This window comes from Ranitomeya imitator, chromosome 1 (genome assembly GCF_032444005.1).
Source record: "Ranitomeya imitator isolate aRanImi1 chromosome 1, aRanImi1.pri, whole genome shotgun sequence".
NCBI lineage: Eukaryota > Metazoa > Chordata > Amphibia > Anura > Dendrobatidae > Ranitomeya > Ranitomeya imitator.
The window spans coordinates 190,440,121-190,467,158 of record NC_091282.1 but is presented as its reverse complement, the minus strand read 5'-3'; the positions used below and the strand labels follow the sequence as shown (position 1 = coordinate 190,467,158).

Below are 27,038 nucleotides of genomic sequence, written 5' to 3'. Positions count from 1 at the left end.
AAAATCACTGATAAAACTATTAATGTTTTTCTTTTTCTCGTGATAAAAATAGAGATCCGAATTCGCCCTTAGGCCAGTCTCACACGTCCAGATAATTCCGGTACCGGAAAAATCGGTACCGGAATTACCCGTGTCCGTTTGCCGGTGCGTTTCTGTGGCACATCAGTGTGGCACACGTGTGCCGCCCGTGTGCCCACTGGGTCCCACACGCACCGTGCCGGAGACAGCGCTAAAGTTAAGCGCTGTCCCCGGCATCGTGCTGAAGCCCCATTCATATCTTCCCTGCAGCAGCGTTTGCTGTAGAGAAGATATGAATATTAGTGTGTAAAATCAATATCCAGGCCCCCACCCCCTGTGCGCCCTCGCCTCCCCCCCCCCCCCCCCGGTGTGATTAAAATACTCACCTAGCTTCCGGATCCCTTGCAGCGTCCTCTCCTGGCCGCACCGTGTACTGTATGAGCGGTCACGTGGGGCCGCTCATTTACAGTAGTGAATATGCGGTTCCACCGCTTTGGGAGGTGGAGCCGCATATTCATGATTGTAATCGGCGGCCCCACGTGACCGCTCATACAGTACAAGGTGCGGCCAGGAGAGGACGCTGCGAGGGATCCGTAAGCTAGGTATTTTAAACACAGCGGGGGGGGGCGCACAGGGGGTGGGAGGGGGTGGGGTCCTGGATATTGATTTTACACACTAATATTCATATCTTCTTAACAGCAAACGCTGCTGCAGGGAAGATATGAATGGGGCTTCAGCACCAGTGGGGGGGGGACAATGTAGCGCTGTCTCCTGCACGGCACACGGACTGCACACGGACAACGTCCGTGTGCGGTACGTGTTTTACACGGACCCATTGACTTTAATGGGTCCGTGTAATACGTGCGCTCCCACGAACACTGACATGTCTCCGTGTTTGGCACACGGAGACACGGTCCACAAAAAATCAATGACATCTGAAAAGATGCATTGATTTTAATGTGTCTACGTGTGTCAGTGGCTCCGGTACGTGAGGAAACTGTCACCTCACGTACCGGAGCCACTAACGTGTGAAACCGGCCTTAGAGAAACCGGAGTGTCATTTTTCCCATACATCGTGCTGCAGGGCTTTCAGTCCATAGCTTTACCTCACCCTGCCCTTGCTAAAGAAATAAAGCAAGAAATACTTGGCAGCTTTGAAAACTGTCAGCCTCAGCCTGAATGTTACACAATGTGCAGCCAACCAGAGAATGTATAAGTGTCTGGATATAGAGAATAATTTATAGCTGCCCTGAATTTAGAGAAGAGTCTTTTTATTTGGCTAGTGCTTACATTCTTATGATAATAAAGAGTGTAGAATCATTGTTTGATTCTCATTTGTGAAACAGCTCCTAAAGAAAAACGAATTTCAAAATCGACATAAGGCTATGTGCACACGGTGCGGATTGGCCGCTGCGGATTCACAGCACTTTCCATCAGGTTTACTGTACCATGTAAACCTACGGAAAACCAAATCCGCTGTGCCCATGGTGCGGAAAATACCGAGCGGAAACGCTGCATTATATTTTCCGCAGCATGTCAATTCTTTGTGTGGATTCCGCAGCGTTTTACACCTTCTCCTCAATAGGAATCCGCAGGTGAAATCCGCACAAAAAACGCAGGAAATCCACGGTGAACGTAGTGCATTTTACATGCGGATTTTTCAAAAATGGTGTGGAAAAATCCGCACAGAAATCCTCACCGTGGGCACATAGCCTAAATATGTCTTATTTGCAAAAGTCAGTAATAAGAATTTATAGTTCAATGCATATAGTCAAATTAGGAGTAATTTAGAATGCAGAATTAATTCCTGATAAATGCACGGTGTAGAAACAAATCCACGCACGCATCCTCCACATACAGGACATCAGCCGCCTTTGTGGAAGCTATGCCTAGTACACACAAGCAGTGATAGCGTTCTCAACAGTCAGAAACCAATGACTGAATATTGGAGGACAAGGCTTCTCATTTGTAACATTGGAGTCTGTAGATAGAAAATGTTTTTTTTTTTTTATTAACTGCAGTTTAATAAATCAGACCATACAGTAGAGTAATCCCTGCTGCACAATCCTCCCCACCTGCTACCACCATGCTTCTCTAGGTGTGTGATTGCAGAAGGTAATGATATAGTGATATAAATACAGCCCTGCAATGGACCATGGCAGCTATAAAAGAAATGCTACAATAAAGCAGAATGTGTCAGGTTCTTCTAGAAGAAAGAACCCCTCAACCCTCCTGGCACACAATGCTGCTGGTTGGATGCCTGCAGCCAGGAATCCCCCACCCCAGTGACCCCCCTGGCTGCCATCCTGCCTGCGCCCCCAGCGCTCTCCTTCCCACGCACTGCGGTGACACGCGTGCGCACTCCCAGCTGGAAGAGCCGGGTGATTCCTGCCGGGGTAACCCCAGAACGCGCCTCATTAATAATCTGCGGGCTCCTCAGCAAAAGGCGAGCGGCTATGTTTAGCTTCCGAAACATTAATAATGCAGAGCGCTCACTCAGTAGGTGCGGGGGCACCGGGGAATGGCAGCGAGAAGCCTGGCTGCTGCAGCAGCACGTAACATCAGCGGGGAAAGCAGAGGGAATCCCCCTTCATCTGCGCGTGGTCTCCAGCCAGACAGCAACAGCTCCTCCAGCGAGATGGGATCCCGGCATCCCCGGGGAACACCGCACACGGGAGGGACCGGCGGCTGTCTGTGTACACGCTGGTACTAATGGGCAGAGAAGACAGGAGACGTTCTCACCCGCATCATTACTAATGGGGCACGTGAGCAGGGATCCATCTGCAGTGATGGGGGCTTTATCTGGACCACTGCAACCAGAGATTGCCAGCTGCCTGGCTGTGCTGCGATCAGGGGCTCGGGGGTCGCCACTGCTGGGATACTGCTGTATGGGGTCCTGAGAGCTGTGATAATGCTGTAGGGGGGCAGACAGCTGGGATAATGCTGTATGGGGGGGCAAACAGCTGGGATAATGCTGTATGGGGTCCTGAGAGCTGTGATAATGCTGTAGGGGGGCAGACAGCTGGGATAATGCTGTATGGGGGGGCAAACAGCTGGGATACTGCTGTATGGGGTCCTGAGAGCTGTGATAATGCTGTAGGGGGGCAGACAGCTGGGATAATGCTGTATGGGGGGGCAAACAGCTGGGATAATGCTGTATGGGGTCCTGAGAGCTGTGATAATGCTGTAGGGGGCAGACAGCTGGGATAATGCTGTATGGGGTCCTGAGAGCTGTGAATGCTGTAGGGGGGGGCCAGACAGCTGGGATAATGCGGTATGGGGTCCTGAGAACTGTGATAATGCTGTATGGGAGGGGGGGCAGACTGATGGTACAATGCTGTATGGGGTCCCGAGAGCTGTGATAATGCTGTAGGGGGGGGCCAGACAGCTGGGATAATGCTGTATGGGGGGCCAAACAGCTGGGATAATGCTGTATGGGGGGCCAAACAGCTGGGATAATGCTGTATGGGGGGGCAAACAGCTGGGATAATGCTGTATGGGGGGGCAGACAGCTGGGATAATGCTGCATGGGGTCCTGAGTGCTGTGATAATGCTGTAGGGGGGGCAGACAGCCGGTATAATGCTGTATGGGGTCCTGAGAGCTGTGATAATGCTGTAGGGGGGAGCAGACAGCCGGTATAATGCTGTATGGGGTCCCGAGAGCTGTGATAATGCTGTAGGGGGGCAGACAGCTGGGATAATGCTGTATGGGGTCCTGAGAGCTGTGATAAGACTGTAGGGGGGCAGACAGCTGGTATAATGCTGTATGGGGTCCTGAGAGCTGTGATAATGCTGTATGGGAGGGGGGCAGACTGATGGTACAATGCTGTATGGGGTCCCGAGAGCTGTGATAATGCTGTATGGAAGGGGGGCAGACTGATGGTACAATGCTGTATGGGGTCCCGACAGCTGTGATAATGCTGTAGGGGGGGGCAGGCAGCCGGTATTATGCTCTATGGGGTCCCGAGAGCTGTGATAATGCTGTGTAGGGGGGGCAGACTGCTGGTATAATGCTATATGGGGTCCTGAGAGCTGTGATAATGCTGTGTAGGGGGGGGGGGGGGGGCAGACAGCTGGTATAATGCTGTATGGGGTCCCGAGAGCTGTGATAATGCTGAGGGGGGAGGGGAGGGGGGGGGGACAGCTGGTATAATGCTGTATGGGGTCCTGAGAGCTGTGATAATGCTGTATGTGGTCCTGAGAGCTGTGATAAGACCGTATGTGGTCCTGAGAGCTGTGATAAGACTGTAGGGGGGCAGACAGCTGGTATAATGCTGTATGAGGTCCTGAGAGCTGTGATAAGACTGTAGGGGGGCAGGCAGCTGGTATAATGCTGTATGTGGTCCTGAGAGCTGTGATAAGACTGTATGTGGTCCTGGGAGCTGTGATAATGCTGTATGGGGTCCTGAGAGCTGTGATAATGCTGTATGGGGTCCTGAGAGCTGTGATAATGCTGTATGTGGTCCTGAGAGCTGTGATAATGCTGTATGTGGGCCTGAGAGCTGTGATAAGACTGTATGTGGTCCTGAGAGCTGTGATAAGACTGTATGGGGTCCTGAGAGCTGTGATAATGCTGTATGTGGTCCTGAGAGCTGTGATAAGACTGTATGTGGTCCTGAGAGCTGTTATAAGACTGTATGTGGTCCTGAGAGCTGTGATAAGACTATATGTGGTCCTGAGAGCTGTGATAATGCTGTATGTGGTCCTGAGAGCTGTGATAATGCTGTATGGGGTCCTGAGAGCTGTGATAAGACTGTATGTGGTCCTGAGAGCTGTGATAATGCTGTATGTGGTCCTGAGAGCTGTGATAAGACTGTATGTGGTCCTGAGAGCTGTGATAAGACTGTATGTGGGCCTGAGAGCTGTGATAAGACTGTATGTGGTCCTGAGAGCTGTGATAATGCTGTATGGGGTCCTGAGAGCTGTGATAAGACTGTATGTGGTCCTGAGAGCTGTGATAATGCTGTATGTGGTCCTGAGAGCTGTGATAAGACTGTATGTGGTCCTGAGAGCTGTGATAATGCTGTATGTGGTCCTGAGAGCTGTGATAAGACTGTATGTGGTCCTGAGAGCTGTGATAAGACTGTATGTGGGCCTGAGAGCTGTGATAAGACTGTATGTGGTCCTGAGAGCTGTGATAATGCTGTATGGGGTCCTGAGAGCTGTGATAAGACTGTATGTGGTCCTGAGAGCTGTGATAATGCTGTATGTGGTCCTGAGAGCTGTGATAAGACTGTATGTGGTCCTGAGAGCTGTGATAATGCTGTATGGGGTCCTGAGAGCTGTGATAATGCTGTATGTGGTCATGAGAGCTGTGATAAGACTATGTGGTCCTGAGAGCTGTGATAATGCTGTATGGGGTCCTGAGAGCTGTGATAAGACCGTATGTGGTCCTGAGAGCTGTGATAAGACTGTATGGGGTCCTGAGAGCTGTGATAAGACCGTATGTGGTCCTGGGATCTGTGATAAGATCGTATGTGGTCCTGAGAGCTGTGATAAGACTGTATGGGGTCCTGAGAGCTGTGATAAGACTGTATGGGGTCCTGAGAGCTGTGATAAGACTGTATGTGGTCCTGAGAGCTGTGATAAGACTGTATGTGGTCCTGAGAGCTGTGATAAGACTGTATGTGGTCCTGGGATCTGTGATAAGATCGTATGTGGTGCTGAGAGCTGTGATAAGACTGTATGGGGTCCTGAGAGCTGTGATAAGACCGTATGTGGTCCTGAGAGCTGTGATAAGACCGTATGGGGTCCTGAGAGCTGTGATAATGCTGTATGTGGTCCTGAGAGCTGTGATAATGCTGTATGTGGGCCTGAGAGCTGTGATAAGACTGTATGTGGTCCTGAGAGCTGTGATAAGACTGTATGGGGTCCTGAGAGCTGTGATAATGCTGTATGTGGTCCTGAGAGCTGTGATAAGACTGTATGTGGTCCTGAGAGCTGTGATAAGACTGTATGTGGTCCTGAGAGCTGTGATAAGACTGTATGTGGTCCTGAGAGCTGTGATAATGCTGTATGGGGTCCTGAGAGCTGTGATAAGACTGTATGTGGTCCTGAGAGCTGTGATAATGCTGTATGTGGTCCTGAGAGCTGTGATAAGACTGTATGTGGTCCTGAGAGCTGTGATAATGCTGTATGGGGTCCTGAGAGCTGTGATAATGCTGTATGTGGTCATGAGAGCTGTGATAAGACTATGTGGTCCTGAGAGCTGTGATAATGCTGTATGGGGTCCTGAGAGCTGTGATAATGCTGTATGGGGTCCTGAGAGCTGTGATAAGACTGTATGGGGTCCTGAGAGCTGTGATAAGACCGTATGTGGTCCTGGGATCTGTGATAAGATCGTATGTGGTCCTGAGAGCTGTGATAAGACTGTATGGGGTCCTGAAAGCTGTGATAAGACTGTATGGGGTCCTGAGAGCTGTGATAAGACTGTATGTGGTCCTGAGAGCTGTGATAATGCTGTATGTGGTCCTGAGAGCTGTGATAAGACTGTATGTGGTCCTGGGATCTGTGATAATGCTGTATGGGGTCCTGAGAGCTGTGATAAGACTGTATGTGGTCCTGAGAGCTGTGATAATGCTGTATGTGGTCCTGAGAGCTGTGATAAGACCGTATGTGGTCCTGAGAGCTGTGATAAGACTGTATGTGGTCCTGAGAGCTGTACTAATAATGTATGCAGCATGATATCAAAAGAGTACAGACCGCTCTCCCTGGTCCTGGAAGCTGCAGTAATACGGTGTGCATCATGATGTGTACTGAGAGCTCTCCGGGGTCCTGGAAGCTGTAATAACTCTGTATGCAGAATAATAGGTGCAGTGATAGAAAGCTCTCCATGGTCCTGAGAACATTACAGACCACACAGCACAATAACATGGGAGCTGTAATAACTGTATGCAGTATAACATGCATAGGAGGCTCTGTAGTCCTGGAAGCTTTACACACAACATACTGGAGCTCAAGGGTATGAGAGCTGTAATAACATCAGGCGTGTGAAAAACCATCAGTGGTCCTAAAAGCTCAGCAGATTACATATGATATGAATGAGGTGATATATCTGCAGAAAGTTCTCCACGGTTCTAGAAGCAGCACAGATTACACACGACAAAGGTATGAGAGCTGTAATAGCACTGTATGTAGTATTATAAATGTGCAGGGAGAATCTAGGGGTCCTGAGATTTACATGTAACATGTAGAAGAAGCTCCATGCTAATGAAGGCTTAATATTTTACATGGAACAATGAACATGAGGACAGTTTTACAAATGTAGGGTGTCTGTGTATTAGTACAGAGCTTTCTGTGGTGTAGATTGGTGGGCACTATATATGTGGCCAGGACATATAGACAGAAATAACCCTGTATGTAATATAATATCTACAGAAAGCTGTCTCTGGTACTGAAATAATTGCAGTCTACATAGGTCAAGGGCGTGAGAACATGAGTATCACTGCAAGTAATTAAATATATACAGGGAGCTCCCTTGGGTGCTGAACGCTCTGCAGTGCACATAGGACTGGCATGAGAACAGTTAAATAATGATATTGTGGGCATATGTGTGGCAGGATCTTTGTGATGCTAAGGACACAGCCATAAAAGCAATGCTAACACTGTATAGTGTATGCAGTCAGCTGCTAGTGGAACTGCAAACTGATCAATCTACATTCTACTGAAGCATAATGGCTGCTATTGCCTTGTATGATGTACACATAGGCAGCATGAGCAGAAACAGAATAATATTGCATTTAGTATAATATGCACATTTAGGTCTCCCTGATGTTGACTGTTCTGTATTGTACAGAAACATTAATATCATATATAAGATTCTCAATCATGCAAATGAGAAGAGCATGACAACTCTAATAATGCGTGTAGTGAAGGATGCGTAGGTTACTCTGGAGTCTTCTTTAATCAATAACTGTATGAAAGGTGTAATATATCTTTAGGGGGTGAATACTATAGACAACAGTAGAAAATGATCTCCCTTGTGCATTGTAGAACATGAAAGAAATAACAAGACAGAACCAAATATAATAAACGCACAATGATCTCTCCATGTAATCTGCATGAGACAAGACCATGCCAGCAGTGAGAGCAGTACAGGCGAGCAGGGAGCTCTCCATGTTACTGACTGCTCTGCAGTCTGCATATTACAAGAGTAGAGTAGTATTGGGAAAGTGCAAGGCGCTCCCAGAGGTGCGGAAAGCATCATATGTAGGACTAGAAGACAGAGGATAATAACAAAGTGTCTATATATTAAATGTACAGGATATTCTCCTAGTGCAGAAAAACTGCAAGTGATGTAAAGTAACAAGTGCAAGAGCGGTATGTGGTCTGCAGAAAGTCCTGTACATGGAGCTCTCCATAGTGCTGACTGTGCCAGAGAACAAGGATCACTCTGTAGTAGAAGTGGGGATGAGCGATATAGGATATTCATAGATTGTGGGGCATCAGTCTGTGGGTTTTCACCTGGGACAGCACAGGGGCAGAGAATGGCAGGTCCCGCACACTGGCAGAGGATGGCAGGTCCCACACACGGGCAGAGGATGACAGGTCCCGTACACGGGCAGAGGATGGCAGGTCCCGCACACGGGCAGAGGATGACAGGTCCCGTACACGGGCAGAGAATGGCAGGTCCCGCACACGAGCAGAGGATGACACGTCCCACACACGGGCAGAGGATGACACGTCCCACACACGGGCAGAGGACGACAGGTCCCGCAGACGGGCAGAGAATGGATGGTCCCGCACACGGGCAGAGGATGGCAGGTCCCGCACACGGGCAGAGGATGACACGTCCCACACACGAGCAGAGGATGACACGTCCCACACACGGGCAGAGGATGACACGTCCCACACACGGGCAGAGGATGACAGGTCCCGCACACGGGCAGAGGACGACAGGTCCCGCACACGGGCAGAGGATGACAGGTCCCGCACACGGGCAGAGGACGGCAGGTCCCGCACACGGGCAGAGAATGGCAGGTCCCGCACACGGGCAGAGAATGGCAGGTCCCGCACACGGGCAGAAGATGACAGGTCCCGCACATGGGCAGAGAATGGCAGGCCCCACACACGGGCAAAGAATGACAGGTCCCGCACACTGGCAGGGGATGGCACGTCCCGCACACGGGCAGATAAGGACAGGTCCCGCACACGGGCAGAGAATAGCAGGTCACGCACATGGGCAGAGGATGACACGTCACGCACACGGGCAGAGGATGACAGGTCCCGCACACAGGCAGAGGATAAAACGTCCCGCACACGGGCAGATAAGGACAGGTCCTGCACACGGGCAGAGGACGACAGGTCCTGCACACGGGCAGAGGACGGCAGGTCCCGCACACGGGCAGAGGACGACAGGTCCCGCACACAGGCAGAGGATAAAACGTCCCGCACACGGGCAGATAAGGACAGGTCCTGCACACGGGCAGAGGATGACAGGTCCTGCACACGGGCAGAGGACGGCAGGTCCCGCACACGGGCAGAGGACGACAGGTCCCGCACATGGGCAGAGGACGACAGGTCCCGCACACGGGCAGAGAATGGCAGGTCCCGCACACGGGCAGAGGATGACACGTCACGCACACGGGCAGGGGATGGCAGGTCCCGCACACGGGCAGATAAGGACAGGTTCCGCACACGGACAGATAAGGACATGTCCCGCACACGGGCAGAGAATGGCAGGTCCCACACATGGGCAGGGGATGACAGGTCCCACACACGGGCAGAGGATGACACGTCCCACACACAGGCAGAGGACGACAGGTCCCACACATGGGCAGGGGATGACAGGTCCTGCACATGGGCAGATAAGGACAGGTTCCGCACACGGGCAGATAAGGACAGGTCCCGCACACGGGCAGATAAGGACAGGTTCCGCACACGGACAGATAAGGATATGTCCCACACACGGGCAGAAGATGACAGGTCCCGCACACGGGCAGAAGATGACAGGTCCCGCACACGGGCAGAGAATGGCAGGCCCCGCACACGGGCAGAGGATGGCAGGCCCCGCACACGGGCAGAGGATGACAGGTCCCGCACACTGGCAGGGGATGGCCGGTCCAGCACACTGGCAGGGGATGGCAGGTCCCGCACACGGGCAGAGGACGACAGGTCCAGCACACTGGCAGGGGATGGCAGGCCCAGCACACTAGCAGAGGATGGCAGGTCCCGCACACGGGCAGAGGATGACAGGTCCCGCACACTGGCAGGGGATGGCAAGTCAAGCACACGGGCAGGGGATGGCAGGTCAAGCACACGGGCAGGGGATGGCAGGTCAAGCACACGGGCAGGGGATGGCAGGTCAAGCACACGGGCAGGGGATGGCAGGTCAAGCTCACGGGCAGGGGATGGCAGGTCAAGCTCACGGGCAGGTCAAGCACACGGGCAGGGGATGGCAGGTCAAGCTCACGGGCAGGGGATGGCAGGTCAAGCACACGGGCAGGGGATGGCAGGTCAAGCACACGGGCAGGGGATGGCAGGTCAAGCACACGGGCAGGGGATGGCAGGTCAAGCTCACGGGCAGGTCAAGCTCACGGGCAGGGGATGGCAGGTCAAGCTCACGGGCAGGGGATGGCAGGTCCCTCACAATGGCAGGTCCCGACACTGTGCAGTGCTCTCCCTGGTGCTGAAAGCTCCTCGCCCGCAGCCCGGAGCTCCACATCCTAATTGTGAGGCGCTCTCCCTGGTGCTGAAATCTCTCTACGCCAGATATTGAAGGTAATAATCCACGCTCTGATGCCTAAATTCTAAGTTCCCTGCACAGAACATCTTGAGGAGCAGCATTGTATCTATTATGTATCACAAATTGTCCTTGAAACGAATTAGGTTCCAGAATTGACACATGAGCTCGGGATTTATGGCTTTAAAGTAATGAAGAAAATCTAAAGATGTGAAAAAGCTGACATTCGGCACATTAATAATGCCCATTGCAGTAGTAATTAATTAAGCAGTGTCTGACACTGAGGGAGTGTGCAGGGAAAGGGATAAATGACAAGCTTAGCTCTGCTACATCTATTCACACAGAACAGGAATAAAATGACAATATCTCTGTACTCTGCAGCCAAAACATGACGGAAATGTGAGTCACTTACTAGCCCAACATCCTTTCTTGCGCATTTGCATCACCTGCTAATTTGTACATGAACATTCTGAAATAACGAGAAGACGGCTACTCCATTCACATATAAGTTCTGTAACAATGTGCCCACATTACAGCACACCACACATCAACACCTTCATCATGTGCAATCAATTCAGTTCAATTATTCCAATTCCAAAATGGATCAGTTATGGAAGTAAAACCGAATTAATTACTAAAAGTAAGACATTGGGGACACGGAAGATAACTGACAGGAGTGACTTCTCCCCAGCAGGGTCAGAACCCACATGATTTACTACACCCAGTCCATGGAGTTAGGATAAGATGCTCTGAGCCATAAAGAAGTTTTACTCCCCGAACAAACAAGGGGTTAATGACACTATCCACTCAGAAAGCACGAGCTGTGGACGCCCCACTTATCACACTGAGTCCACCCAGAACCAGAAACCTCTAGACCTATTGTACATTCTGTAGGACAGGACATAATAACGGAAATGTCGTGGATTGCATTCAGGTGCATACAACAAAAAATCATCTTCACTTTAAGGAAAACATTGGAAAGTCATAATATTTACCTGGATCTCCCTTGCGTGGTACACAATAATAAGACCAAGCAGAATGATGGTGGAGAGGCTTATAAGGCATTTCAGAGCTAATGAGTAGAGCGAGCCCTGCAATAGAAACAGATGCAGTGGTCAGAGAAGACACGAGGAGGCCGGGGCAAGGGTGTGGGGGCACAATGTGAGCTGAGCTGCAGGGGCTGGCAGAGCCCCCTGATATAAGGAGGCACACAGGGTGAAGGTGACCCAGACCTCCACCAGCCCCTGCACTGAGATAAGGAGGCACACAGGGTGAAGGTGACCCAGACCTCCGCCAGCCCCTGCACTGAGATAAGGAGGCACACAGGGTGAAGGTGACCCAGACCTCCACCAGCCCCTGCACTGAGATAAGGAGGCACACAGGGTGAAGGTGACCCAGACCTCTGCCAGCCCCTGCACTGAGATAAGGAGGCACACAGGGTGAAGGTGACCCAGACCTCCACCAGCCCCTGCACTGGCTGATTACAGGGGGACATGTGCACAGGACAGAGGCTTAGGCTGTGTTCACACTGAGATGGTTTCAGGTGGAAACCTTTTTTGGAAGGGTGAGGTTGGCGATTTGGAGATTTTCTTGTCCTGAAGAGGTTTTGAAAAGTTTTGGGAGAGTTGTGTTTTCCCTCAGGATGCTTTGATAGGACAGTCCTTGGTTTGGAGAAGGGACGGGCACTTTCTTCACTCCAGAAGTTTTTCAATACCTCTTCAAGAAAAAGCCTCCGAACCCCCCTTATCTGAAGAGTGCCATGGTTCCCCGTGCCCACCTTGTCGTAGGCCCCCCAGGACAGCTCGGTCTCTATGACCATCACCACGATCCCGAACATCCCGAAGATCAGCGCGTAGTCGCTCAGGCGCTTCCGCTTCTCGAACAGCGCTCTCCGGTGCCCGAGCTTGTAGCCGATGTTCTGGTTCTTCTTCTTGCTGGACTTGCTGCCGCCGCCCGCCGCCGCCTGCCCGGAGCCGCCGCTGTACGGCACCAGGTTGTTGGAGTTGTGCTCGGGCTTGGACACGACGATCTCCGGGGCGGCCGCCGGCTGCAGGGGCTGGGACTCGGCGTCCAGCTCGTGGAGGTTCCGGCGGGACGCGCTCAGGCTGCTCAGCGGTCGCATCACGCCGCCGTTGTACCTGCAGCTGCTCATGGCTATTTCCGTGAAGGGGTTGCTCTCCCGGCGCTGGCTGCTGGGACTCGCCTGCTGCCGGCTGTGGCACTGCTGGTACTGGGGCTGCGGGGCTCTGGAGGAGCTGGCATGGCTGGAAGGCGTCAGCTCACTCACGTTCAGCTGGCTGCCCTGCCGGGAGGAGGACGACGACAGCGGGGAAGAGTTAGTGCGGAACGCGCCGGCGGTTATGGGGGACGAGGTGCGGAGAAGCGGCAGGTGGTCCCCGTGCTGGGAGCAGCTGTTGCACTGTAGGCACGGGCCGTCCTGCTGGAAGAAGAGCTGCTCGCCCGGACTGTGCTGCTGAGGAGGAGGAGAGGGAGGAGGCGGCTGCTCTGGGAAGAAGCCGGGCTGGAACTGCAGCGATGTTTCCATGTCAGAGCTGTTAAAGCTGCAGGAGGATCGCCAGGCTGTGCGCCCAGCGCAATGCGTGCTCTCAGGGATGGGGAAGTCCTCAGTCCGGGAGGAAGGGCCCATCTCAGCTCCCGTAGAATCCAAGCAGCACGTCCGATTGGTCGGGCGAACCAAAACAAAGGGCATGACGTCAACGCCTGGGCGGGGTCTATAACAAGGAAAGCGCAGCTTGTGGCCGAAGAGCGGCTCAGTCAGTGTGTCCTGGTGCTGGGACGTGCGGCCACCGAGGAGTCCTCAGCACACATGTCCCCGCGCCGCCGGCAGCACTCAGGTGGGTGTCACTGTGGGGCTGCCATGTGCTGCGGGGTGCCCACTCCGGCGAGGCATTCCGGGGGAGGGGCGCTGCTCTCACCACCACTGTTCTCCGCTCTGGGGGCTCAACAGAGGATCCACATGTGTCCTAGGAGGAGGCGGTGTGAGCACGTGTGCCGAGCTGTGCGGCTGCAGGGAGCAGTCATCGGTGCAGTCACAGGGGGTTCATGGCAGCAAGTCCTGCAAAAGAGCCACAGGGAGGAATTAGGGAGAGTAGTATATGGGTGTCTGCAAACAGCACATTGTGTACAGTGTGAGAGCCGGGTGTAACACTGCAAACATATAGTGTACAGTGTAAGACATTGTGCAAACATAGTATACAGTGTGAGAGACGGGTGTAACACTGCAAACATATAGTGTACAGTGTAAGACAGTGTGCAAACATATAGTGTACAGTGTGAGAGAAGGGTGTAAGACATTGTGCAAACATAGTGTACAGTGTGAGAGCTGGGTGTAGACACTGCAAACATATAGTGTACAGTGTAAGACACTGTGCAAACATATAGTGTACAGTGTGAGAGAAGGGTGTAGACACTGCAAACATATAGTGTACAGTGTAAGACACTGTGCAAACATATAGTGTACAGTGTGAGAGAAGGGTGTAGACACTGCAAACATATAGTGTACAGTGTAAGACACTGTGCAAACATATAGTGTACAGTGTGAGAGAAGGGTGTAAGACATTGTGCAAACATAGTGTACAGTGTGAGAGACGGGTGTAAGACACTGTGCATCATATAGTGTACAGTGTGAGAGAAGGGTGTAAGACATTGTGCAAACATAGTGTACAGTGTGAGAGCTGGGTGTAGACACTGCAAACATATAGTGTACAGTGTAAGACACTGTGCAAACATATAGTGTACAGTGTGAGAGACGGGTGTAACACTGCAAACATATAGTGTACAGTGTAAGACAGTGTGCAAACATATAGTGTACAGTGTGAGAGACGGGTGTAAGACATTGTGCAAACATAGTGTACAGTGTGAGAGCTGGGTGTAACACTGCAAACATATAGTGTACAGTGTGAGAGACGGGTGTAAGACACTGTGCATCATATAGTGTACAGGGTGAGAGACGGGTGTATGACACTGTGCAAACATCATATAGTGTACAGGGTGAGAGACGGGTGTAAGACACTGTGCATCATATAGTGTACAGTGTGAGAGACGGGTGTATGACACTGTGCAAACATCATATAGTGTACAGGGTGAGAGACGGGTGTAGACACTGCAAACATATAGTGTACAGTGTGAGAGACGGGTGTAAGACACTGTGCATCATAGTGTACAATGTGAGAGACGGGTGTAAGACATTGTGCAAACATCATATAGTGTACAGTGTGAGAGACGGGTGTAAGTCACTGTGCATCATATAGTGTACAGTGTGAGAGACGGGTGTAAGTCACTGTGCATCATATAGTGTACAGTGTGAGAGACGGGTGTAAGACACTGTGCATCATATAGTGTACAGTGTGAGAGACAGGGTGTAAGACACTGCATCATATAGTGTACAGTGTGAGCGACGGGTGTAGACACTGTGCAAACATCATATAGTGTACAGTGTGAGAGACGGGTGTAGACACTGCAAACATCATATAGTGTACAGTGTGAGAGACAGGTGTAAGACACTGCATCATATAGTGTACAGTGTGAGAGACGGGTGTAGAGACTGCAAACATATAGTGTACAGTGTGAGAGACTGGTGTAGACACTGTGCAAACATCATATAGTGTACAGTGTGAGAGACAGGTGTAAGACACTGTGCATCATATAGTGTACAGTGTGAGAGACTGGTGTAGACACTGTGCAAACATCATATAGTGTACAGTGTGAGAGACTGGTGTAGACACTGTGCAAACATCATATAGTGTACAGTGTGAGAGACGGGTGTAAGACACTGTGCAAACATCATATAGAGTACAGTGTGAGAGACTGGTGTAAGACACTGTGCAAACATCATATAGAGTACAGTGTGAGAGACTGGTGTAAGACACTACAAACATCATATAGTGTACAGTGTGAGAGACTGGTGTAAGACACTGTGCAAACATCACATTGTATACAGTGTGAGAGACAGGTGTAAGACACTGTGCATCATATAGTGTACAGTGTGAGAGACGGGTGTAGAGACTGCAAACATCATATAGTGTACAGTGTGAGAGACGGGTGTAGACACTGCAAACATCATATAGTGTACAGTGTGAGAGACAGGTGTAAGACACTGTGCATCATATAGTGTACAGTGTAAGAGACGGGTGTAAGACACTGTGCAAGCATAACATTGTATACAGTGTGAGAGACGGGTGTAAGACACTGCAAACATCATATAGTGTACAGTGTGAAAGACAGGTGTAGGCACTGCAAACATCATATAGTGTACAGTGTGAGAGACAGGTGTAAGACACTGTGCATCATATAGTGTACAGTGTAAGAGACGGGTGTAAGACACTGTGCAAGCATAACATTGTATACAGTGTGAGAGACGGGTGTAAGACACTGTGCAAACATCATATTGTGTACAGTGTGAGAGACGGGTGTAAGACACTGTGCAAACATCATATTGTGTACAGTGTGAGAGACGGGTGTAAGACACTGCAAACATCATATAGTGTACAGTGTGAGACGGGTGTAGACACTGCAAACATCATATAGTGTACAGTGTGAGAGATGGGTGTAAGACACTACAAACATCATATAGTGTACAGTGTGAGAGACGGGTGTAAGACACTGTGCAAACATAACATTGTATACAGTGTGAGAGACGGGTGTAAGACACTGTGCAAACATCATATAGTGTACAGTGTGAGAGACGGGTGTGAAGGTACCTTCACACTGAACGATATCGTTAGCGATCCGTGACGTTGCAGCGTCCTGGCTAGCGATATCGTTCAGTTTGACAGGCAGCAGCGATCAGGATCCTGCTGTGATGTCGTTGGTCGCTGCAGAAAGTCCAGAACTTTATTTCGTCGCTGGACTTCCTGCAGACATCGCTGAATCGGTGTGTGTGACGCCGATTCAGCGATGTCTTCACTGGTAACCAGGGTAAACATCAGGTTACTAAGCGCAGGGCCGCGCTTAGTAACCCGATGTTTACCCTGGTTACCAGCATAAACGTAAAAAAAACAAACGCTTCATACTTACCTTCCGCTGTCTGTCCTCGGCGCTGTGCTTCTCTGCACTGGCTGTGAGCGCCGGCCAGCCGGAAAGCAGAGCGGTGACGTCACCGCTCTGCTTATCGGCCGCTGTGCTTACAGTCAGTGCAGGAAAGCACAGCGCCGGGGACAGACAGCAGAAGGTAAGTATGAAGTGTTTGGTTTTTTTATGTTTATGCTGGTAACCAGGGTAAACATCGGGTTACTAAGCGCGGCCCTGCGCTTAGTAACCCGATGTTTACCCTGGTTACCAGGGGACCTCGGCATCGTTGGTCGCTGGAGAGCTGCCGGTGTGACAGCTCTCCAGCGACCAAACAGCGACGCTGCAGCGATCGACATCGTTGTCAGTATCGCTGCAGCGTCGCTGAGTGTGAAGGTACCTTAACCCCTTAAGCCCCGAGGGTGGTTTGCACGTTAATGACCGGGCCAATTTTTACAATTCTGACCACTGTCCCTTTATGAGGTTATAACTCTGGAACGCTTCAACGGATCTTGGCGATTCTGACATTGTTTTCTCGTGACATATTGTACTTCATTTTAGTAGTAACATTTATTCGATATAACTTGCGTTTATTTGTGAAAAAAACGGAAATTTGGCGAAAATTTTGAAAATTTCGCAATTTTCCAACTTTAAATTTTTATGCCCTTAAATCACAGAGATATGTCACGCAAAATACTTAATAAGTAACATTTCCCACATGTCTCCTTTACATCAGCACAATTTTGGAACCAAAATTTTTTTTTGTTAGGGAGTTATAAGGGTTCAAAGTTGACCAGCAATTTCTCATTTTTACAACACCATTTTTTTTTAGGGACCACATCTCATTTGATGTCATTTTGAGGGGTCTATATGATAGAAAATACCCAAGTGTGACACCATTCTAAAAACTGCACCCCTCAAGGTGCTCAAAACCACATTCAAGAAGTTTATTAACCCTTCAGGGGTTTCACAGGAATTTTTGGAATGTTTAAATAAAAATGAATATTTAACTTTTTTTCACACAAAATTTATTTCAGCTCCAATTTGTTTTATTTTACCAAGGGTAACAGGATAAAATGGATGCCAAACATTGTTGTACAATCTGTACTGAGTGCGACGATACCCCATATGTGGGGGTAAACCACTGTTTGGGCGCATGGCAGAGCTCGGAAGGAAAGGAGCGCCATTTGACTTTTCAATGCAAAATTGACTGGAATTGAGATGGGACGCCATGTTGCGTTTGGAGAGCCCCTGATGTGCCTAAACATTGGAACCCCTCACAAGTGACACCATTTTGAAAAGTAGACCCCTTAAGGAACTTATCTAGATGTGTGGTGAGCACTTTGACCCAACAAGTGCTTCACAGAAGTTTATAATGCAGAGCCGTAAAAATAAAAAATCTTATTTTTTCACAAAAATGATCTTTTCGCCCCCAATTTTTTATTTTCCCAAGGGTAAGAGAAGAAATTAGACCACAAAAGTTGTTGTGCAATTTGTCCTGAGTGCGACGATACCCCATATGTGGGGGTAAACCACTTTTTGGGTGCATAGCAGAGCTCGGAAGGGAAGGAGCGCCATTTGACTTTTCAATGCAAAATTGACTGGAATTAAGATGGGACGCCATGTTGGTTTGGAGAGCCCCTGATGTGCCTAAACATTAAAAACCCCCACAAGTGACACCATTTTGGAAACTAGACCCTCTAAGGAACTTATCTAGATGTGTTGTGAGAACTTTGAACCCCTAAGTGTTTCACTACAGTTTATAACGCAGACCCGTGAAAATTAATAATTCTTTTTTTTTTCACAAAAATGATTTTTTAGCCCCCAGCTTTGTATTTTTACAAGGGTAACAGAATAAATTGGACCCCAAAAGTTGTTGTTCAATTTGTCCTGAGTACGCTGATACCCCATATGTGGGGGGGAACCACTGTTTGGGCTCATGGCAGAGCTCGGAAGGGAAGGAGCGCCATTTGGAATGCAGACTTAGATGGATTGGTCTGCAGGCGTCACGTTGCATTTGCAGAGCCCCTGATGTACCCAAACAGTAGAAACCACCCACAAGTGACCCCATATTGGAAACTAGACCTCCCATGGAACTTATCTAGATGTGTTGTGAAAACTTTGAACCCCCAAGTGTTTCACTACAGTTTACAACGCAGAGCCGTGAAAATAAAAATCCTTTTTTTTCCCACAAAAATGATTTTTAGCCCCCCAAATTTTTATTTTCCCAAGGATAACAAGAGAACTTGGACCCAAAAAGTTGTTGTCCAATTTGTCTCGAGTACGCTGATACCCCATATGTTGGGGTAAACCCCTGTTTGGGCGCACGGGAGAGCTCGGAAGTGAAGGAGCACTGTTTTACTTTTTCAATGCAGAATTGGCTGGAATTGAGATCGGACGCCATGTCGCGTTTGGAGAGCCCCTGATGTGTCTAAACAGTGGAAACCCCCCAATTATAAATGAAACCCTAATCCAAACGCACCACTAACCCTAATCCCAACTGTAACCCTAACCACACACCTAACCCAGACACACCCCTAATTCTAATCCCAACCCTAATCCCAACCGTAAATGTAATCCAAACCCTAACCCTAGCCCCAACCCTAGCCCTAACCCTAACCCTAACCCTAACCGGAAAATGGAAATAAATACATTTTTTTTAATTTTATTATTTTTCCCTAAGGCTAGGTTCACATTGCGTTAGGGAAATCCGTTTAGCACTAGCGGATTGCGCTAACACAATGTCTTTTTAGGTGTCGTGTTTAGTGGTCGCGTTAACGTCCCCGCTCTGGAAGATCGGGGATCGGACCTCGGGCGCGCCGCGGACGCTGCAAGCAGCGTCTGAGGCGCGCCACAAAAGAATGGCACCTTGCTAGCGCGAGCCGAAAATGGCACGTTCTAGCGATGCGCTACACCTGAAAATCACATTGCTGTCAATGGTTGTGCTAACGGACCCGTTGCACGGCGTTAATTGTGACATTTTCGCCGTGCAACGCTGTCCGTTAGCGTTAACCCATTAACGCAATGTGAACCTAGCCTAACTAAGGGGGTGATGAAGGGGGGTTTGATTTACTTTTATAGCGAGTTTTTTAGCGGATTTTTATGATTGGCAGCCGTCACACACTAAAAGACGCTTTTTATAGCAAAAAAGTTTTTGCGTCTCCACATTTTGAGACCTATAATTTTTCCATATTTTGGTCCACAGAGTCATGTGAGGTCTTGTTTTTTGCGGGACGAGTTGACGTTTTTATCGGTTACATTTTCGGACACGTGACAGTTTTTGATCGCTTTTTATTCCGATTTTTTTGTGAGGCAGAATGACCAAAAACCAGCTATTCATGAATTTCTTTTGGGGGAGGCGTTTATACCGTTCCGCGTTTGGTAAAATTGATGAAGCAGTTTTATTCTTCGGGTCAGTACGATTACAGCGACACCTCATTTATATCATTTTTTTTATGTTTTGGCGCTTTTATACGATAAAAGCTATTTTATAGAAAAAATAATTATTTTGGCATCGCTTTATTCAGAGGACTATAACTTTTTTATTTTTTTGGTTATGATGCTATATGGCGGCTCGTTTTTTGCGGGACAAGATGACGTTTTCAGAGGTAACATGGTTATTTATATCCGTCTTTTTGATCGCGTGTTATTCCATTCTTTGTTCAGCGTTATGATAATAAAGCGTTGTTTTTTGGCTCGTTTTTTTTTTTTTTTTCTTACGGTGTTCACTGAAGGGGTTAACTAGTGGGCCAGTTTTATAGGTCGGGTCGTTACGGACGCGGCGATACTAAATATGTGTACTTTTATTGTTTTTTTGTTTTTTTTTTATGTAAAGAAATGTATTTATGGGAATAATATTTTTTTTTTTCTGCTTTATTTAGGAATTTTTTTTTTATTTTTTTTTTTTACAAGTGTGGAAATTTTTTTTTTTACTTTTTCACTTTGTCCCGGGGGGGACATCACAGATCACCGATCTGACAGTGTGCACAGCACTCTATCAGATCGGTGATCTGACATACAGCCGGGCAGGATTAGAGCTGCAGCTGCAGCCTGATCCTGACCCGGAAGTGCTCCCTGCAGGACCCGGATGCAGCCCGGCGGCCATTTTGGATCCGGGGACTGCAGGGAGAAGACGCTCGGTACACGGTGAGCACATCACCGTGTACCGATCGTCTCAGGGAAGCCCGCAGGGAGCCCCCTCCCTGCGCGATGCTTCCCTGCACCGCCGGCACACCGCGATCATCTTTGATCGCGGTGTGCCGGGGGTTAATGTGCCGGGAGCGGTCCGTGACCGCTCCTGGCACATAGTGCCGGATGTCAGCTGCGATAGGCAGCTGACACCCGGCCGCGATCGGCCGCGCTCCCCCCGTGAGCGCGGCCGATCGCATATGACGTACTATCCCGTCCATGGGAATTAAGTCCCAGGTCACCTGGACGGGATAGTACGTCATATGGGATTAAGGGGTTAAGACACTGTGCAAACATCATATTGTGTGCAGTGTGAGAGCCAGGTGTAAAGGCCCCGTCACACATAGCGACGCTGCAGCGATACCGACAACGATCCGGATCGCTGCAGCGTCGCTGTTTGATCGCTGGAGAGCTGTCACACAGACAGCTCTCCAGCGACCAACGATCCCGAGGTCCCCGGTAACCAGGGTAAACATCGGGTAACTAAGCACAGGGCCGCGCTTAGTAACCCGATGTTTACCCTGGTTACCAGCGTTAAAGTAAAAAAAAAAAAACGCTACATACTTACCTATCGCTGTCTGTCCTCGGTGCTCTGCTTCTCTGGTCTGGCTGTGAGCACAGCGGCCGGAAAGCACAGCGGTGACGTCACCGCTCTGCTTTCCGGCTGACCGGCGCTCACAGCCAGACCAGAGAAGCAGAGCACCGAGGACAGACAGCGATAGGTAAGTATGTAGCGTTTGTTTTTTTACTTTTAGGATGGTAACCAGGGTAAACATCGGGTTACTAAGCGCGGCCCTGCGCTTAGTTACCCGATGTTTACCCTGGTTACCAGCGAAGACATCGCTGAATCGGCGTCACACACGCCGATTCAGCGATGTCAGCGGGACCTCAACGATCAAAAAATGGCCCAGGCCATTCCGACACGACCAGCGATCTCACAGCAGGGGCCTGATCGCTGGTACGTGTCACACATAGCGAGATCGCTACTGAGATCGCTGTTGCGTCACAAAACTTGTGACTCAGCAGCGATCTCGCTAGCGATCTCGCTATGTGTGACGGGGCCTTAAGACACTGTGCAAACATATAGTGTACAGTGTGAGAGAGGTGTAGAGACTGCAAACATCACATTGTGTACAGTGTGAGAGACTGGTGTAAGACACTGTGCAAACATATAGTTACAGTGTGATAGACGGGTGTAGAGACTGTGCAAACATATAGTGTACAGTGTGAGACGGGTGTAGAGACTGTACAAACATCATATAGTGTACAGTGTGAGAGACGGGTGTAGAGACTGTACAAACATCACATTGTGTACAGTGTGAGAGACGGATGTAAGACACTGTGCAAACAGCATATAGTGTACAGTGTGAGAGACGGGTGTAGACACTGTGCAAACATCATATAGTGTACAGTGTGAGAGAGGGGTGTAGAGACTGCAAACAGCACATTGTGTACAGTGTGAGAGACGGGTGTAGAGACTGTGCAAACGTCATATAGTGTATAATGTGACGGGTATGGAGACTGCAAACATCACATTGTGTACAGTGTGAGGTGTAGAGACTGCAAATATCACATAGTGTACGATGTGAGAGATGGATGTAGAGACTGCAAATATCACATTGTGTGCAGTGTGAGAGACAGGTATAGGTACTGTGCAAGCATCACATTGTGTACAGTGTGAGAGACGGGTGTAGAGACTGTGCAAACGTCATATAGTGTATAATGTGACGGGTATGGAGACTGCAAACATCACATTGTGTACAGTGTGAGAGACAGGTATAGGTACTGTGCAAGCATCACATTGTGTACAGTGTGAGAGACTGGTGTAGAGACTGTGCAAACATTGTGTACAGTGTGAGATGGGTGTAGGGACTGTGCAAACATCCCATAGTGTACAGTGTGAGAGAGGGGTGTAGACACTGCAAACATCACATTGTGTACGGTGTGAGAGACCAATGTAGAGACTGCAAACATCACATTGTGTACAGTGTGAGAGACAGGTGTAGAGACTGCAAACATCACATAGTGTACGGTGTGAGAGGTGGGTGTAGAGACTGCAAATATCACATTGTGTACAGTGTGAGAGACGAGTATAGGGACTGTGCAAACATCACATTGTGCACAGTGTGAGAGACGGGTGTAGAAACTGCAAGCATCATATTGTAAAAAGGAAGCAGCGGACAAAAAATACTAAATCAAATGGACAAAAAATATTATAATAAAAAATGATAAACAATAATGTGTATTACTGTCCAAGTGAGAAAATATATAGATATATCCAATCTATAGAAAAGCCCACTACTTAAAGAATGAATGGCATACCATTCGGTAATAAAAAACAAAAAAAGGCCCTATGTATGGAAGTAAACACGTAAATGACTAAGAAATGATAACCAAATTGTAAACCCAAAAATAATAATAAAAAACAAGTGTGATATGGTAAAATGCCTTTATTATAAAAATATATACTGGGCAAAAGATGGCAACAGCAGTACTGTGCCTGTAACTGGAGGAAAAGATATATAATAAACAAAATATACAGCAAAAATAGCAATAATAAAACCGGACGCAGAAAGGAGCTAAGGTACGTATAATATGAAATATATACATAAAACAGTGGTCATATGATGACTAGAAAGAAGCACTCCACATATATAGTACATAACAATAATAATAGCTCTCAATTATGCTGCAATGCTAAAAAATATATAATAATCATATATATAAACCTATAAGTGTAGGAAGTGAAAAATACTAAAAAAAGGGGGGCACTGAATAATATGTGATAAAAAATATATATATAAATGGGTAGTACCACTAAAGAAGTGTGATGACAATGTAAATATAACAAAAAAAATATATAAAAAAATATATAAAAGTGTTACTACGAACAGCTCATAAAAATAACATGGGCTGTACAAAAAGTGTATACTTGTGTAAAAGAGTAAATTCAGTGCACAATAAAACATGCAGCGCCTTGAGCATAAGAAAACATAAACGTGAGCTGAACTCACAAGAAAAAAGTGCAGTATGTGAGTATATGGATACTGCAGCATAAACTGGAGACCAATGCAGAGTATATTTGTGCAATGAAATGCAGTACTCAATAGAACATGCAGCGCTTTGAGCATAAAAAGACATGAACGTGAGATTGAACTCACAGGCAAAAAGCGCAGAGTGCCAATATATGGATAATGCAAACCAATGCAGAGTTACGCATAAACAGCAACAATATTACCTCCTCCTTAGAGCCGTCCGATCCTCCTCCAGGTACAGAGCACCCCGACGCGCGTTTCGGACTGTGTCCTTCGTCAGTCAGTCAGTCCGAAACGCGCGTCGGGGTGCTCTGTACCTGGAGGAGGATCGGACGGCTCTAAGGAGGAGGTAATATTGTTGCTGTTTATGCGTAACTCTGCATTGGTTTGCATTATCCATATATTGGCACTCTGCGCTTTTTGCCTGTGAGTTCAATCTCACGTTCATGTCTTTTTATGCTCAAAGCGCTGCATGTTCTATTGAGTACTGCATTTATTTCATTGCACAAATATACTCTGCATTGGTCTCCAGTTTATGCTGCAGTATCCATATACTCACATACTGCACTTTTTTCTTGTGAGTTCAGCTCACGTTTATGTTTTCTTATGCTCAAGGCGCTGCATGTTTTATTGTGCACTGCATTTACTCTTTTACACAAGTATACACTTTTTGTACAGCCCATGTTATTTTTATGAGCTGTTCGTAGTAACACTTTTATATATTTTTTTATATATATTTTTTGTTATATTTACATTGTCATCACACTTCTTTAGTGGTACTACCCATTTATATATATATATTTTATCACATATTATTCAGTGCCCCCCTTTTTTTAGTATTTTTCACTTCCTACACTTATAGGTTTATATATATGATTATTATATATTTTTTAGCATTGCAGCATAATTGAGAGCTATTATTATTGTTATGTACTATATATGTGGAGTGCTTCTTTCTAGTCATCATATGACCACTGTTTTATGTATATATTTCATATAATACGTACCTTACCTCCTTTCTGCGTCCGGTTTTATTATTGCTATTTTTGCTGTATATTTTGTTTATTATATATCTTTTCCTCCAGTTATAGGCACAGTACTGCTGTTGCCATCTTTTGCCCAGTATATATTTTTATAATAAAGGCATTTTACCATATCACACTTGTTTTTTATTATTATTTCTCTGATCGCCCATGACGGCACCACGGAGAGAGGGGATCCGCCCACCAAGGACAGGAAACCTACGGATAAAAAGGCGGTACCACTCTCCTGCATCAGTTGGTTTCCTGTCCTTGATGGGAGACCTACGGACTTACCAGATCAACGTTGGAATTCCGGGGCCAACCAGTCTGACTCAGGCAGCTGGGGTCCCTCTGCCTCGGCTGGGGTGGTGACCCGAAGCGCCACCGCTGGGGGCTAGTGGGCCTCTAGGGTGTGCGGGGGAGGTGACAAGGAGTTCGCGGTCACCTCCCCAGGTAAGATGCAGCAGCGGCAACATCCAGGTGGGTCCCTCTGTGGTTGCGGGAGGTGCGGCGCGGCCCTCCCCATACAAGCGTCAGCCTGCACACTGCACTGCCATCAGGCATGCAGAGCCTCGCGGTTGGGACTGCATAGAACCGGGGGCGCCGGTCAGCAGCGCCATATCTGCACTCCGGGCGCCATCTTGAAAATCCGGCGCATGCCCGGAGTTGCGCTGGTCTCGCGAGATGCCGGCGGTCGGATCTGCGCAGGCGCCGCTGAAGCCTGACTGCGACTACTGCGCAGGAACGGTGGATTACCGATCAGGCCGCAGAAGCTCGACTGCGCAGGCGCCGGCGTTCGGCGCTCCTTGCCGTCGGCTGGGCGCCACTGCGCAGGCGGCGTCGGGGGAATCTGCGATACCGCAGAAGCTCAACTGCGCAGGCGCCGGCGTTCGCCGCTCCTCGCCGTCGGCTGGGCGCTACTGCGCAGGCGCCGGGAGAAAGAAGAAAAAAAAAAAAAAAAAAAGACGGCGGGAAAGATTTAAATGGGAGAAGTTACTTCCTCCCAGTGGCTCTGCAATACATCAGCAGGAGCCTCAGGAGCTACCAGTCATCGCAGCATGAGCGCAGAAAGCGTTATTAGCAGCCACCGCAGACCAGCAGCAGTATGAGTGACCCGGCATCACCCTTGCCAGAATCACCTCCACCTATACCATCGCCGCAGCAGCAGCAGCAGCAAAAAAGGCGACAGCAAGCAGAAAGGACACCAGCAAAGAACGCCAATGGTCCCAACATAGTAAGGAGTCCAGTACGGCGTCGGGGAAAAAGCCAGAGGCAGAGAATCCCCAACCGGTATTTATGGGTCCTGGAGGTGGTAACTGGATCTTCGTGAAAGTCAGAGACAGTAAGATTATTATTTGTCTCTTCTAGGGGAGGAAAAGCGTAGGTAAAACAAAGCACAAAATCTGTGCCATCTGTAGAGAGGATCTTCCACCCGCCTGGGAGAAGCGGCTATGTAATTCTTGCATACAACAGACAGTATCTGAAAGCCTGCCTGGGTTTGCAACCGATCTAAAAAACCTGATTAAGGAGCAAGTGGAAGACTCCTTTAGATCCCTAAAAAGGGGAAAAAAACGGAGAAAGAACAGACACAGGTCCCCGTCTCCTGTCTCAAAATCTGACAGCGATAGTGCGAGTTCAGTATCCTCCGACTCCTCCTCATCTTCATCATCCACTTCTTCCTCGGGGGGGCACAATTGTTTCCCTCTAGAGGACACCGATGGCCTCATAAAGGCAGTGAGAAGTACTATGGGGTTAGTAGACTCCCACCCTAAAAAATCGGCACAAGACATCATGTTTGGGGGCCTAGAACAAAAAAAGAGAAGAGCTTTTCCGCTTAATGACGCAATTGCAGCTTTAATTAAGAAAGAATGGAAAAAACCCATGAAAAAGACTCTCCTAACTCCAAAAAAGGAAATACCCCTTCGAGGATGAATCCTGCTCCTTTTGGGAGAAAGCCCCCAAATTAGATTTAGCAATGGCTAAAGCATCAAAAAAATTCGCTCTCCCGTTTGAGGACATGGGGGTCCTAAAAGACCCTATGGACAAGAAGGCGGACGCCTTCCTCAA

General features: G+C 48.6%; 1 protein-coding gene across 1 annotated transcript in view; it reads right to left on the bottom strand.

The window, feature by feature from the left end:
• The window catches only part of KCNN2 (potassium calcium-activated channel subfamily N member 2), a 264,916-nt gene extending 251,507 nt beyond the window's left edge, over nucleotides 1-13,409 (bottom strand). Inside the window, exons 1-2 of the mRNA XM_069752987.1 lie at nucleotides 12,477-13,409; nucleotides 11,695-11,790 (exon numbers count right to left, since the gene is read on the bottom strand). Coding sequence (XP_069609088.1) covers nucleotides 11,695-11,790; nucleotides 12,477-13,409 — 1,029 coding nt within the window. The remainder of the gene's footprint in view (nucleotides 1-11,694; nucleotides 11,791-12,476) is intronic.
• Nucleotides 13,410-27,038: the final 13,629 nt, after the last annotated feature.